We start from the raw sequence: 13,688 nt of genomic DNA, 5'->3' as shown, positions 1-13,688 counted from the left end.
AATATTGATAAATGCTAGCTTAAAAAGAGTGGTTTGTATAGTTTTTAAAATGACATTTTGGAATTTATTTTAGATACAGTATAGCATTTATACCCATGTTCCAAAACGGTCCACAGCCACATGACAGTTTGCAGCAAAGCTGTTTTCCTCTATTTATGCTTATATGAAGAAAATCTGAAATGTCTGTGTGTGAGAGAGAAACAGTAATGTTGGTTTGGAGGGAAGTACATGGAACTGATTGTGGCTTTACTGCTGACCTGTTTGTGGAGTGCCAGGTTTTTTTCCCCACCCGTTTTCATTCCTTCAGATAAAACACGTGACTTGTGACACAGCAGCTATGCATGCTTTATCAAAATGCCTATTTCCATAACCCATCTCATCAGTGAAGAGCCTCCCTCTAATCCTGCAGTTGATCGAGGACTCCTTCAGTGCAGTACTGGTGGCCTCTAGTGGACAGAGCTGGCCTCTTGATGGAGACTGGCTATTTAAAAAACCAAACTAACAAACAAAAAATACCCTGAACTGACATTCACTATAGCAGTGTCCTCGAACGTAATATGTATACCTGTGTTTCTATGTTCCAGGTGAGCTTTTAAGCCAATCCCGGCCTGAGGGATTCACCGAGATCGTTTGCCCAAAGAATGGCTCGGAGCGTGTTAGCGTGGCTCTGGTCTACCCCCCCTCTCCCACACTGGTCAGCCCAAGCCACAGATGACTTTCCCTCCCCACTCCCTGAAATGGACTGCAAATGAACCCCACCCCCCCACCCCACCCCCCGACACACACACACACACACAGCTGCACTTTTGTCTCTGTTGTATCACAAACACACACCCCAGGCAAAGCCACATAAGTATGTGCACACGGGCTCTGCTCCCACTTCCTCGGGTGCTCAGAACATGACTGCTTGAAAGGACGTGTGCAGCAGGTCTGTGCCGAGCTGATTGGGAATGCACTCTGAGCCACATGCCCCAGTGCAAAAGGATTCCACACACACGTAAGTCATGCAGTCTGTACAGTCAGGGAAAATTCCCGGCTCAGGTGTTTACATTTCAGTCCAGGCTTAATCTTCGTCTTTTCTGATAAATCCTCATGTATGTCATCACATTTTTAAATGGTTCTCATTTTCTGTTCCTCAGGTTTGGCTTTGGCTGCTAACTGCCCGCAAGTAGTCTTTGAGACTGTGGAACTGAAATTGTGGGCACACTGGGATGGCTGCCGGAGAAGCTTGTTCTGCCCCATCATCACAGACCCACATGGAATTGTCTGCTGTCTTAATCAGAACATGGAATAACTGCATCTCAGCCACAGTACATAACCCGACCAAACTGGGAAGGATCTGGGAAATGTTTTGTACAGGCCCTGTTCAAATATAATTGCATCTTCCAGGTTGTGAACAGATAGGCAAATGTACCTTGTGAAGGGAGAGGTCACTTGTGCCCTATTGAAGTGAATGGGATGGCAGAAGGAATGGCGTCATTTAGAATGGACTGGATCGGAGAGAGTTCAGTTGCTGCTTTAAGTGACTCTATGCTTCAGATGATTTGACTCTGCAGTTTCTAATAAGTATATGTACATTGAGTCTGCTCTCCATCATGGAGTTACAAAAGATCAAGTTCCATCAGAATCAAAACAGCAGGCCAATGACACAGGTTCCAGCTGGTGCAGAATTCAGACAAGAAATTATTATTATTTTTTTTAAAGTCTTGCACAGTTTTCATGTATCCTCTTTAAAATTACCTACATGCAAATTATTTTTGTCCAGAAAATGTCAGTACAGTTCAGTTTGAGGTGTTGGTTTATGTGTCAGGCTGGCATCCTCCATCTGCTCAATCATCTTACTGTACGTTCTTGACATCTCACAGTGATGTTGGATGAACCTGAATATGACCCTGAACACTGAAACCTATAGGTCCAAAACCCTGCCTTCAACAGGTTCAGTCACTCTAGAGGATCTCCTCACCCATAACTAACTGCAGAATTTTCTTCACAGGAACACTGAAAATTTTAGAAATTAAATAAGATGGATGCTAAAACAACTGTGCAAGACTTTTAAACAGTTTATTTCCCGCACTCAAAATGGCATTAGAAAAAAAACACCTTACCACACCTTGCATTCATAAATACAATCCCAATACGCAGAGAATATATATTAAATGTTTTCTTCAGGCTTCTATTCTTACATCTGTGCTTAGTTTACACAAGAATACAGTGGTCTTTCATAATCATGGACACTAATTTATTTATTTTTTTTGTAATCGGTCATTTTTGGATTATAATCAGCAAATTATTTGTAAAATTGCCAGGGAAAAGAAGGGAAACTGTTACTAAGGGTTGATAAAAATCAACTAGCATGCATTTTCATTGTTCTTCCCAGTAAGGACAAATGGTATAATATGTATATTGTTTATGAAGAGTTGATACAATTTTGTACATAATATTTTTATTTTTGTAAGTTGATATGTTATCACAACTCGTTTAGCATTATTTAATGCACACGGTGCATAGCTGCTGCGCTCAATGTTAAAATGTGCAAACACTTTCTAAGTTATGAACAGGTTAATCAGTCTTGTTAGCTGTGAGAAACACCAAATACAAATATTGGTTTCCATGAGTGTTACTGATATTTTATCTTTCAGTGGGCTACATTGGTGGGGGGTGGTCTGGTAATATTAAAAGTAAAATATTGCATCAGTATTACTCCTAGGATGTAGAACATTATTATTATTATAGCTGCCTACAGCTTCCACTATGCTGGAAGTGGCCTGACCTCTTGGGCTTCTGGAATGAATACACTGTCTTTAGCCTTGGAGTGACTTAATTCTGAAACAAGCCTAACTTAAGAGAAGTAGCGTAGATGCATGTTGATCAGTGTGTGCAGTGCCACCCGGTGGACTGACTGTTGAAGTGGGCCTACACCTTGTACTGATATGTAATGAATATTGCCAAAGCAAACAGTATGAAGCAGTACTGGAATATTCTTTTTTTAAACATTCAGTACAATGCAATATTGCAGCCAAAAATACAAAATCAATACAAAAATAAAATAAAAGGGCAAAGTAACCAAGGGATGCAAAATACTGTCTTCCATAAATAGCTACCAAGAGTTATATAAATGATACATAAGACTTTTTATTTTAGTTTGACCAACAAAAAAGAATAGAAATCATACTATTCAATATACTTCATTTAGTTCTGGTGTACACTTGAGGCTCTCCAAACACTTAACATTTTCCAAAAATTAAATAATGTAGTTAAATGTTAAATCTGTGAGCTTACAGGTCACACTGACCAGCTCAACACAGACGTTACACCATGTCACTTACTCCTATACAGTTAGAAGCAAAAAAAAAAAAAAACCCCTCCCATTTCAAATTAGGTTTATTAGCTAAATTTACAAGCGTTCAGATGTTTCCAATAAACCAATCAAACGAGTAAACGAGCAATTTAAATATCTCTACTAATGTTAGAAGTGTTTTCTCCACATTCAACACAAAATGCTGCTTTTAATGATTATTACAGTGGTAGTTTGCTGTTATAACCTGTTGCAAATATGATACATAGCCAGACACTAGCTATGGGCAGCGTTCCTGAGGAATCTGATCCCACTCCTCATGGGCAATGGCCTCCAGTTCACTGTTATTCTTGGGTTTGTGTCCTGCAACACTCTTCTTCAAATCCCAAAGAGTTCTATGAGGTTCAAGTCAGACAACTGCAATGGCCATTCCAGAATCTTCCAGGACTTGTTTTGAAGCCAAATTTTGGCAGACTTTGAGGCATCCTTGGGATCATTGCCCTGTTAGAAAGTCCAATGATGTCCAAGCTTCAGCCTCCTCACAGAAGGCACATGGCTTTCTCCTCATTGAATCCATCTTGCCCTCCACACACTGCAGGTTTCTAGTGCCAGAGGAAGCCAAGCAGCCCCAGAGCATCACTGAACCACCACCATCCTTCACTGTAGGCAGGGTGTTCTTTTCAGCATATGCTTCATTCTTCCTCTTCCAGACATACCGCTGATCCATAGGCCAAAAAGGTTCCAGTTTTGTTTCATCACTCCACAGAACAGAATCCCAAAAGATCTGGCTTATTTATATGGATCTGAGCTCATTGGAGACAACTTTTATTACACTTTGGGGTCAGTAGAGGTGAACGTCTTGTACTTCAGGCATGGAGACCTTCTGCATTTAGTATGTGACTTGCTGTGCAAACCTCAGTGCTTGCTGCCACCAAATCTTTCTGCAGTCAATCAAGGGTTTTTGACCACCGGCCTCCTCAGGAATCTGGTGGAAGCTGGTGATGGCTTCCTCTTTCTGCCACATCCAGGTAGTGTAGCCAGTAACTTTGAACTATGCTTCCAGCTGATTTTCTAGAAACATTCAGTGCCTTTGTTATTTTTTTGTATCCTTTTCCTTGTTTGTAAAAGGAAATGATCTCTTCTCTCAATGCTCCTGACTGGGCCAAATTTCTAACATGCAGTCAAACATGACATCCACCAAACCCCTTGCCAGCCCGGGTATTTGATGTGTTTTATCTCAAGTACACCTGATTCAGCTAATGAAGCCTTTGATTAGTTGGCTCAGTTGTGCTTAAGACAACACTTGAAAATGTGTGCTCTTACAAGAAATTCTATTCAGGGTGTTGAATGATTCTAACACTGCAATAGTCATTAAAAATGACAATTGGGAAAAACCACTTATTGGTTGTTTTGAGCTATTTAAATGGTTGTTGTTTGATTGGTTTATTGCAAACAGCTGAAAGTTTGTAAACTTTGTTAATTAACCTAATTGGCAATGGGGTTAAATAATTTTGATTGTAACATGCAATAAACATACCACACACATATAGAACCATAAGGTAAGGGCCCAAATAGCTGCATCCAAAGGCTGAGATCCTTAGTCATTATCATAGATGCAATCTGTAAAGAAGGTTTAGTTAACTTGTGCTACAATAGTATTTGTGTCATTGATTATGTTGATTCTGTGTAGTTTGATCAGTCAAACTACATAGATTCAACCAACAGGAAACATGGAGTTATTGCAATAATTTGGGCAATTAATAAACCAATCATTTTTTTTCAATTGCCTTTAAAATCTAATAATCAAAAGAAAAACCAACTTACCATCACCAATGTCATCATAGATGTCATTGTCTCTGTGGGAACAGTGTACATGTTGTCTTTTATCCTTCCCATGCAAAAACCTTAAAAATGTCTTATATTGTCCATGTATATATATATATATATAAAAGGTGCAGCACATAACTTACTCAGATTGGGTGTTGCTAGTTGACACATATCCAACTGAAAATGGGAAGATAGAAGGCTCAGGTTCTTTTACTGTTTTTTCATGCTTGATGAGTGTTGGAGGTGGACACAATAGTACTCACACTTGCCCTCCTTGTTCCTGCAGATGAGTTTGTCGTGGTCAGCTTTGTTGATGACGTCCAGCACCTCCCCTGCCTGCACAGACAGATCCTTCCCACTCCCCTTCTTACCGCTCTTCACTGTGACTTGATACAACACCTTGATCTCCCCCTCAAACTGAAAAATCACACAGATTATTGTGTGGCAAGGCTGATGTGCTCTGTAGGAAAAAGAGTTTAACTTGCTGATACAGCGCAGCTGACTAAGCAAAATTGTGTATGGTGTACAGTTTCCTGCAAGAAGGTGTCATGGTACATCTTACACAGTACCTTAAACTTTTTTCTGAAGTCCTTCTCCTCTTTTTCAAATTTCTTCTGCTTCTTTGGGTCATCCACCTTATCACCTTTTGCTGACTTTGCTTTTATTTGTGGCAGGCTGGATCATGCGTCAGTACAAGAACATGAAAAATGCAGCATGCATCTTTTTTATTGTAGACAGGGTTTAAGTTAGTATATAATATAAATGACAGTTCTCTAAGAGAAGGGGTTGTAGTCTTTATTATGGTGTGCACCTGCTGGGAGGGGGCAGCGCAGGGAAAGGATCGACATCATCATAAATTTCATCGCTGATAGGTGCCGATGACTGATCTGGAAGATGCACAGATGCAAACAGCATTTTATTTTTTATTGACAATTTGCATACTGGGCTGCAGCTCATTAGCACATGCATAGGGCCATAGGCTGAGCAGTAATCTTTACCTGCATTTCCTTCTGGACTGAACTGGGGAGGAGGAGGAACTCTGAAAATAAAAAAGCGTTCATCTTACATTACATCAAATGCAAGTTTCTTTTTTTGTTACAAAGCAAGAAGTTTGATTGGTAAAGCAAAATTAAAAAATCGAATAAGCATATGACATAGTTACACAAAAATCACACTAATAAAGCATGGACATGAGTGAGATGTTAAAGATTTTTATTCACATGCTTGCAGATTGGAGCAGTTGCTTGTATGAATGTGTGACGTTTATAGATCAATCAGTGTAGCGTGATTTTTTGAGAATTTAGTGGGAAAATGCATGAGCTCCTAAAAATCATTGCCGACGATTGATTTAAATTGTTGTAGTCAATATGTTATTAATTAAAGAAAGACCGTTTTTGTTTGCATTTTACTAATGTGAAAGTTACTCAATATCGTGGTCAGAGGGTTTTCTCCAGTCAATGGGGGCCTTTAGCATCCGAAAGAAACTGCGTGGTTTGGCAGGAAGCCTGCGTTCCGGGCTGCTATTGTAGGAATGTGGTATGGATGAGACACATTTAGCTACAGAAGAGATCCCTACATATTACTCAGCATATTGCACTGGTGTAACAATTTCCAAGCATTCATACCTGACAATAAGGCTGGGCTCATCCAAGTCATCATAGATATCTCCATCTCCCTCTGGTGGTGGAGGTAGAATAACTAACAGCAGAAGAGGGCAATGTTCTTCATATGTCATTCCTGCTCAGAACTATTCATGCTGTGGCTGTATAGGCCCACAAATGATCAGGCTAGTGAGATCAAGACTCTACTAGCTATTAAAACATGAATACCACATTTAGATAGGATTGGAAATAAAGGTTCAAACTCACCCCCTGCACCACTGATTCTCCTGAAATGAACAAAAAAAGAATTGCCCTAACTGATAAATCCAGCAGCATCTGACATCAATTTCAGCCACAGGACTTTACCAATAGCCCAGAAGAATCTATATAGATTTGAACATTTTGCTACACTGTACCTCTTGAGCTCATCCTGGGGGGCTACATCATCGTAAACCTCCTCTGATTGAGGGGGACGAGAGAGGCTTTGAGTCTTCAGCTTATCAAAGTCAATCTCAACTGATTCTGTCTTTACATAACCATCTGGAATAGGAAAGAGGCTTTTAGCACCTCCAGCAAAACAAACAGCAGTCTGGGATCTTTCACTCACATCCGATGCTATTTGTTAATCCTCACACAATGGTAATTGTAAAGTGCGGTTTGAACTATTACTGTCACCTGCAGGACCAAGTACAGTATATCGAGATAATGATGTTGCCTATTCTAATATACTTGCACCTACACATAACTAACAATCTTAGTAGTTTCTCTTTAACAGGAGGATGCCACTCACAGGAACCATCTTGAGTTCTAGCCAGCCATCGACCTTCAGGGTTTTCTGTAACACGCAGTATCTCAATACTCTCTCCCTGTTTAATGCTGAGGTCATTCTTGCCACCTTTGCAGTCTAATCTCACCTTCACTTTATGGATGACCTGAAGCGGCCCGGACAACTGCAGAGAAATCAAATGCAGACATTTTGGAATGTCCCTATAAGCCCAGAATAATGACTTATGTAATGAACAAGATAATGTCTGCAGTGGTTTATATTTAACAATGCAACCCAAACTCACTTTGAATTTCTTCCTGGCCTCTTGCTCTTTTCTCTCACGATCCTTCTGATCTTTCTTTTCTTGTTCCGCTCGTCTTTTCTCTTCCTTCTCTCGTTTTTTCTCTTGTTCCTTTGCCTCTGCTGCTGACCTGCTCATTGGGGTGAAACAACCGCCACTCATTATGCTTGTTTACTGGACAGGAACTTGCTTGTTCAAGTCTTTTTTTTTTTTTTTTGTATGGTGGCTGTTGCATGCGCTTAGCAAACATGTCATCACAAGTTAAACTAATCTGTGCACATGACCATGAGAAAATGAACTATAGAGCTCTATGTAGTCAGAAGAGAGACTACCATCTGTCCTCTAGATCCTCGTACATCTCATCACTTCCACTTCCCTGTGCAGACAAAAGAAAGAGAAAACAAACAATTAGTGAAATTTCCACAAATAGCAATTCAGTTATAGCACCAGACAGGTTCCTTACCTCATCCTGGTGCTCAGAGTTTCCTACAAAAACAAAATATTTCAATCAGATATTTAATCTGGATTATTTTTTATTAATTCAATGCATTCCACTGGGATTTGAGCAGATGACAACTTCTCCCTTAATTGGTGTTGAAACCAAAGAAGTTCCACTTAAAAATCTAGTCTTCACTAACCTCCAAACGATGAGTCTTTTAGGTCCCCAATATCATCATAGCTGTCATCTTGATCTTCTTGTATTTTGCTTTGAGAAACATTAAATTGCAATAAGATCCAAGTGTATTATTAGTCTCTATAATATATTTAAGGTGTAGTTTATTTCACCCAGATTTACAAATTAAAAATAATTTCAGGTTCCTGCTTGGCATTGAAGGGGTACTGACATGGCTCCTGAGGGTCGAGGCGGCAGGGTTGGGCGCGCGTCTTGGGCTGCCTGACTGCTGGGGTGAGAGGCTGGAGGGGGAGGAGGACCTCCTTTCTTTAATTCAGCTCCTGGAGACAAAAATCCTTCAGTGAAAATTTCATCAATACCCTCCATTTTCTATCTAACCACTCACTTCTAAAATATCCCAATAATGTGCTATTGGATTTTAGGTTTCATTACAGTCTGTTTTAACAGCTACAGGCCTTACTAAAAGTATATGACAGCAATGTATTTATAAAAGGAAACACCCAGCTAAATTTCGTTAGAGTTAACTTTGCACTAATCTACACAACATGGCCTAAAAACGAAACCTTTCAATAAACCTTCTTCTCATTTTGAGCTTCCCAGTTTTGCACAGACTACAGCTAACATGCAAAAAAAAAAACAAAAAAAAAACAACACCTCACTAAAGGAGGAACTTTATGTACAAAACACGTTTTACTACCTAATGTTTCATTACCCGATGAACCTGGACATTTATGTTCTGTTTGTATGAACATGTTTAATATATCCTCCTGTAAACAGAAGCACATGATCAAATAGTGAAAATCTACTAGATAAGGTTTTTCAGATTATATTTGACAGAAACTGTGAGCATTAGAAGATGTTGCACCATGCCAGCTAATATATGTCCCTTCCACCCTCAGGAGAGTGAAGGACAGAATCCAACTATTTTATAGAAACAATTACAAGTTTACCATTTCTATTTATGACCATTTTTCTTTATCCTCTGCAATTCTTATCTTTATCGCAATTTAAGTGAATGTTCATGGACAGGGTAGCTTCACATATTCCTTGGACAGAAGTAGAAGAGGAAATATATGATTTCTGATCAGTTTTATTAAACACAAAACACTGGAACACTTTCTTTCAAGATATTTTTTTGTGATGTAATCTGTCCAATCCTTTAGGATAAATGAACATTTTAGAAAATTAAAAAAACATGAAAGCTAAAGGAAGCATCACTCACCCTCGCTTGGAAGTTCTACACCTTTCTTGAATTTTTCCAGGTTGACTCTGGGTGGTCTGTTAGGTTTGCTTGGGGCACTTCCAATTGCCAAAATATTAGGTAAAGGCTTTCGTTTAGGGGCCGAAGGATCATTGTTTGCTGTCTCTGTGTTGGATCCAGAGGCTTTTCTCCGGTAACTAGGTTTTTTTGCAATTATGGGGCCTGGACCTGGCCCTGGTGAATCTTTCGAGCTTGGCAATTTGGCCGCATCCTTGGTTGCTTCTTCGCCTTTACTGAAGATATTCTGAGCAGCACGAAAGCTGGAGGGCTTTACACCAGAGCCTGAGAATGGCTTTACAGCAGAGTCTCCATCTTTGGCATCATCTGTCTGCTGCCGGAGCAGGACAAGGTTACTCTTTGGTTTGGGAATGGTTGGCATTTTCGGACTTGTGCTGTTCTCATTGTTTTCTATCTTGGGGGTCAATAAAGGCTTGTTTGTGACAGGTGGTGGCTTGGAGAACTTGATGTCTGGCGTGTTCTTGATGTCTGGTGTGGTGCTGCTTACAGGTGTCTTCTGGGCCAGGGCCTTGGGGAAAAGAAGCTTTTGTTCAGAGTCTTGGGATGGGTCTGACAATTTGGGCTTGAGGGTTTTTGCAAAAGGAGGAGTTTTGCTGTCCTCATTCAATCCAGCATTCTCGAACCTGCTCACAAGAGCTTTGGGCTTCATGGACTCTCGTGATTCAGAGCTGTTCTTGATGGAGGATGTGCTCATTGGGTAGTTGTATTTTGTTGCAGTGGGGTTAGTAGCAGCAGCGCTGCCTGAGAGGGTGGTTTCCAGTACAGGCTTCTTGAACGGGACTGTGGGACCTGATAAGGTTGGGTGGACAGCAGCTTTTGGATGTCCTCCGCCACCGCCCTCCATGGATGTACCTCCAGACTGGAAGCGTGCCATAATGGCTTTCACATCAGACTTGTTGTCCTGGAAATAAGCAAAAATAATGAAAGCAAAAATAAAGGAAGAGAAAGGGAAAAAGATGCAGAAAGGGTGTGTTTTAGTAAGAAAGTAATTCTACATGTTATTAAATAAATGAAAAGGGCATGTTATTTTCTTGATTTAGAGTAAATAAACATTAGCCTATTATTTGCTCTTCTTTAACCAAAACTAAACACTCCAAAATAATGCTGCAGATGCTTTATAGGCTAATAGAGCTGTAATTTTTGCACTTTTTTCATTATAAAACTGCATAATTGGTTGTTTTATATTTTATTGTCAGTTATATGTTTGTGTTCATTGTTACATAATATTCACTTTAGATCAGAATTTAACTGACAAGAGAAGGTCTGCTTTTTATTTACAGCAAATCAATACTCAAGGCTAACTGCATAATCAAATTTCATCACACAGAAAATAACAAAATGTGAAAGGTTTGACATTACTTGGAAAAAGGTATGATGAGAACATTTTAAATCTGATTTTTACTTGCCTTTTGTGTGTCCTCCTTTGTGCTTTAACACTAATGCCCCTTCCTGAGAACCCTAGCTGCTAGCTTCACTGAGCTCATGGTCTGAGTGTGATGACACAGGAACTGAGTAAATATATCACTGTAAGCTACAGCAGCAGGAAGTTACTAGCTGTACAAAGGGGGCAGTTGTCAAACAGTAAAAAAAAGTTAGAATGAAACCAAACTCCAGATGGCATGTGCATAAATCAGACTAGAATAACTTATAAAGAGGGAATTCTGTGTTTGCTATTATACATTTGATCTTTTTTGTTTGTTTGTTTGATTTTGGCCACAAATTTCTGCTGTGTTAATGTCACCTGTACAGTATCATCCAGGAATAACTCAGTTGTGAAATGTCTTTCAGGCAGAAGCCTGCGACCCTGCATGTCTTTGAATATGCTTAAATATATCCACTTTAAAGCCACATATATTTCCTAAATTAAATTATTTACATTGGATAAGGTTTGAGAAATGCTGTTAGAGAGAGAGAGAGAGTGTGTGTGTGTGTGTATTTATATATTTTTATATATAAAAAAATAAAAAAATAAAAATAAAATATATATATATATATATATATATATATATATATATATATATATATATATATATATATATATATTTATTTATTTATTTATTTATTTATTTATGCATGCAGTGGTAGCTCAGTGGTTAAGGTACTTGTAATCAGAAGGTTGCTGGTTCAAGCCCCACCACTGCCAAGTTGCCACTGTTGGGCCCCTGATCAAGGCCCTTAACCCTCAATTGCTCGTCTTGTGCTTAGTTAGAATTGGAAGTCATTGCGGATAAAAAAAGTGTCAGGTAAATACAGTAGGAATATCTTTGAAATGTTTGTCTGAAAATAGATCAATGGGAGGTATGTGTGAGCTTACTGTATCCACAATGCAGAATTTATGCAAAATAAATATCACAAGAAACCAATAAATGTCAGAGATTTAGGATCTCTTACATGAAAGCCCCAGTGAGGCTTTTAATATAGGAATCTAAAGAGTAACAAGTAGTGAAAAACACCCCTCATGAAAATGAGCAGTGTTTCTTTACTAATTGTATTGTGCAGAGAAAGACTTAACAGGCTTGGAATTAGTACTGTAGGGTGGACAGGTGTGCATGCATCCAGAGGACACACCCTGTAATGAGTAAACAGTAATGAGCACTGTTTGAATCGGGACAGGCCAATCACCAGGAAGTGCAGATAAGCCTAGTGTGGACAAGCACGATCGAGAGCTAAAAACAAGGCTGTTGATGTGTAGCGCAGGAGGCAAGAGAAGAAACGAGGAACTTTGTGTTAGACCTAGGAACATACATTAGTCAGAATCACTTACACTATCACTGTTCCTATAGCAAGAGCAGTCGGTTTATTGGTTTATTTATCTCCTATGGTTCCATAGCAGTCACATGAACAACAGTAGCTGTTATCACTTTTTAAATATTAAGGTAAAACATGGTAAAATTACTTCAAATCAAATTGTCCTTCAAATATCCTGCCATAATATTTATGTTACAGATGACATGACCAGCGATAATATAGCCAGACTCTCTCACTGTATGGGCTTTACGACATGTAAAGCATGCTCTCATGTGTCCATGGTGTCACTTTGTAAATTGAACAACATACTGTCACTGCCTGGCTAAATTGCAGTAAGAATCAAGTTGCTGAAATGTTTTGGCATTATCTGTGAGTGGCCAAGTGACAAAAAAAAAAAAAAAAAAAAAAAAAATCTATCTATCTATCTATCTATCTATCTATCTATATATCTATATCTATATCTATCTATCTATATATATATATATATATATATATATATATATATATATATATATATATATATATATATATATATATATACGCACATATATAGTGAAGAATTCTTTGCTGCAGGCAAACAGGAAGCTTTGTTGATGAAGCAAGCCAAACTTTAACCACACATTATTGTCTTACACAATGCTGTTTGACATTGCAAAAAAGAAAACCCTCTAGAATTTCCAAGCTAGTTTCAACTTGTTGTGTTGTATGGTTGAATTTGTGACAATAGTTGTAGTCTAAGATGTCATTTTCTAACAATTTGCAATGTATAGATATATGAGCAGTAATGACAATAGAGTTACTTTCTTTTGCCTTCAATACACATAAATTTGTGGCATCATAGAACTTCACTTACATACACACTGCAAAAGGTATGTGTGTACTTTAAAAGAAAAAGTAAATAATCCCCTGCATGAACTCAGTATTACGTATAGGCCTACTTGCCACCATGCTATGTATATCAATATTTTTTGATCCCAGACTACTACTCCAGCCCTGTGTAAACTTTTGCATGCCAATCCACACTCCACAAGCCTGAACATTTCCCACTAATTACTCGGGGGGGGGGGAAAAAGTTGCACTCACCATGGTGGGAGCAGGTTTCCGCCACGTCTCTTCATGAGCTGATTTCACTAGTTGCAAATGTATGTGTGTTTGAATGTGTCTCTGTATGGAGAAGACTGTGTTTGTAACCTCAGTACCAGTGTGATGACTGTTACTTCCCCTCTCTGACAATGGA

The 13,688-nt window shown here is 38.9% G+C and overlaps 2 protein-coding genes across 10 annotated transcripts in view; one reads left to right on the top strand and one right to left on the bottom strand.

Annotated features, from left to right (window-relative positions):
* The window catches only part of mfhas1 (multifunctional ROCO family signaling regulator 1), a 23,334-nt gene extending 17,787 nt beyond the window's left edge, over positions 1 to 5,547 (top strand). For 2 of the 3 annotated variants that reach the window (XM_035527149.2, XM_035527148.2), the window contains 2 exons: positions 585 to 997; positions 1,140 to 2,611. In XM_035527149.2, the coding sequence (XP_035383042.1) occupies positions 585 to 715 (131 nt within the window). In that variant the 3' untranslated portion in view covers positions 716 to 997; positions 1,140 to 2,611. Of the gene's footprint in view, positions 1 to 584; positions 998 to 1,139; positions 2,612 to 5,408 lie in introns of those variants that run through there. The other variant, XM_081719311.1, reaches the window with a different exon arrangement.
* On the bottom strand, positions 3,108 to 13,688 carry fyb1b (FYN binding protein 1 b). Of its 7 annotated transcripts, none has more exons than XM_026999391.3 (19): positions 13,535 to 13,676; positions 9,647 to 10,604; positions 8,636 to 8,744; positions 8,429 to 8,496; positions 8,254 to 8,276; positions 8,123 to 8,166; positions 7,794 to 7,920; positions 7,514 to 7,673; positions 7,140 to 7,263; positions 6,991 to 7,010; positions 6,748 to 6,820; positions 6,547 to 6,642; positions 6,121 to 6,161; positions 5,934 to 6,009; positions 5,692 to 5,797; positions 5,386 to 5,539; positions 5,266 to 5,299; positions 5,120 to 5,151; positions 3,108 to 4,915 (listed from the first exon to the last, which is right to left on the bottom strand). In XM_026999391.3, exons 1-19 carry the CDS (start codon positions 13,535 to 13,537, stop codon positions 4,893 to 4,895), a joined length of 2,271 nt encoding a protein of 756 aa, XP_026855192.2. In that variant the 5' UTR covers positions 13,538 to 13,676; the 3' UTR covers positions 3,108 to 4,892. The 7 variants fall into 7 exon arrangements, with proteins under 7 accessions (XP_026855192.2, XP_081575439.1, XP_081575438.1 ...); XM_081719313.1 differs by adding an exon at positions 11,110 to 11,190 and having other exon boundaries at positions 5,934 to 6,161; positions 13,535 to 13,664; XM_081719312.1 differs by adding an exon at positions 11,110 to 11,257 and having other exon boundaries at positions 5,934 to 6,161; positions 13,535 to 13,663.

Source organism: Electrophorus electricus, chromosome 8 (genome assembly GCF_041902795.1).
Source record: "Electrophorus electricus isolate QZ-2024a chromosome 8, ASM4190279v1, whole genome shotgun sequence".
NCBI classification, from domain to species: Eukaryota; Metazoa; Chordata; class Actinopteri; order Gymnotiformes; family Gymnotidae; genus Electrophorus; species Electrophorus electricus.
Note: the sequence above shows the minus strand (reverse complement) of the source record. Positions and strands in the feature narration are given on the sequence as shown.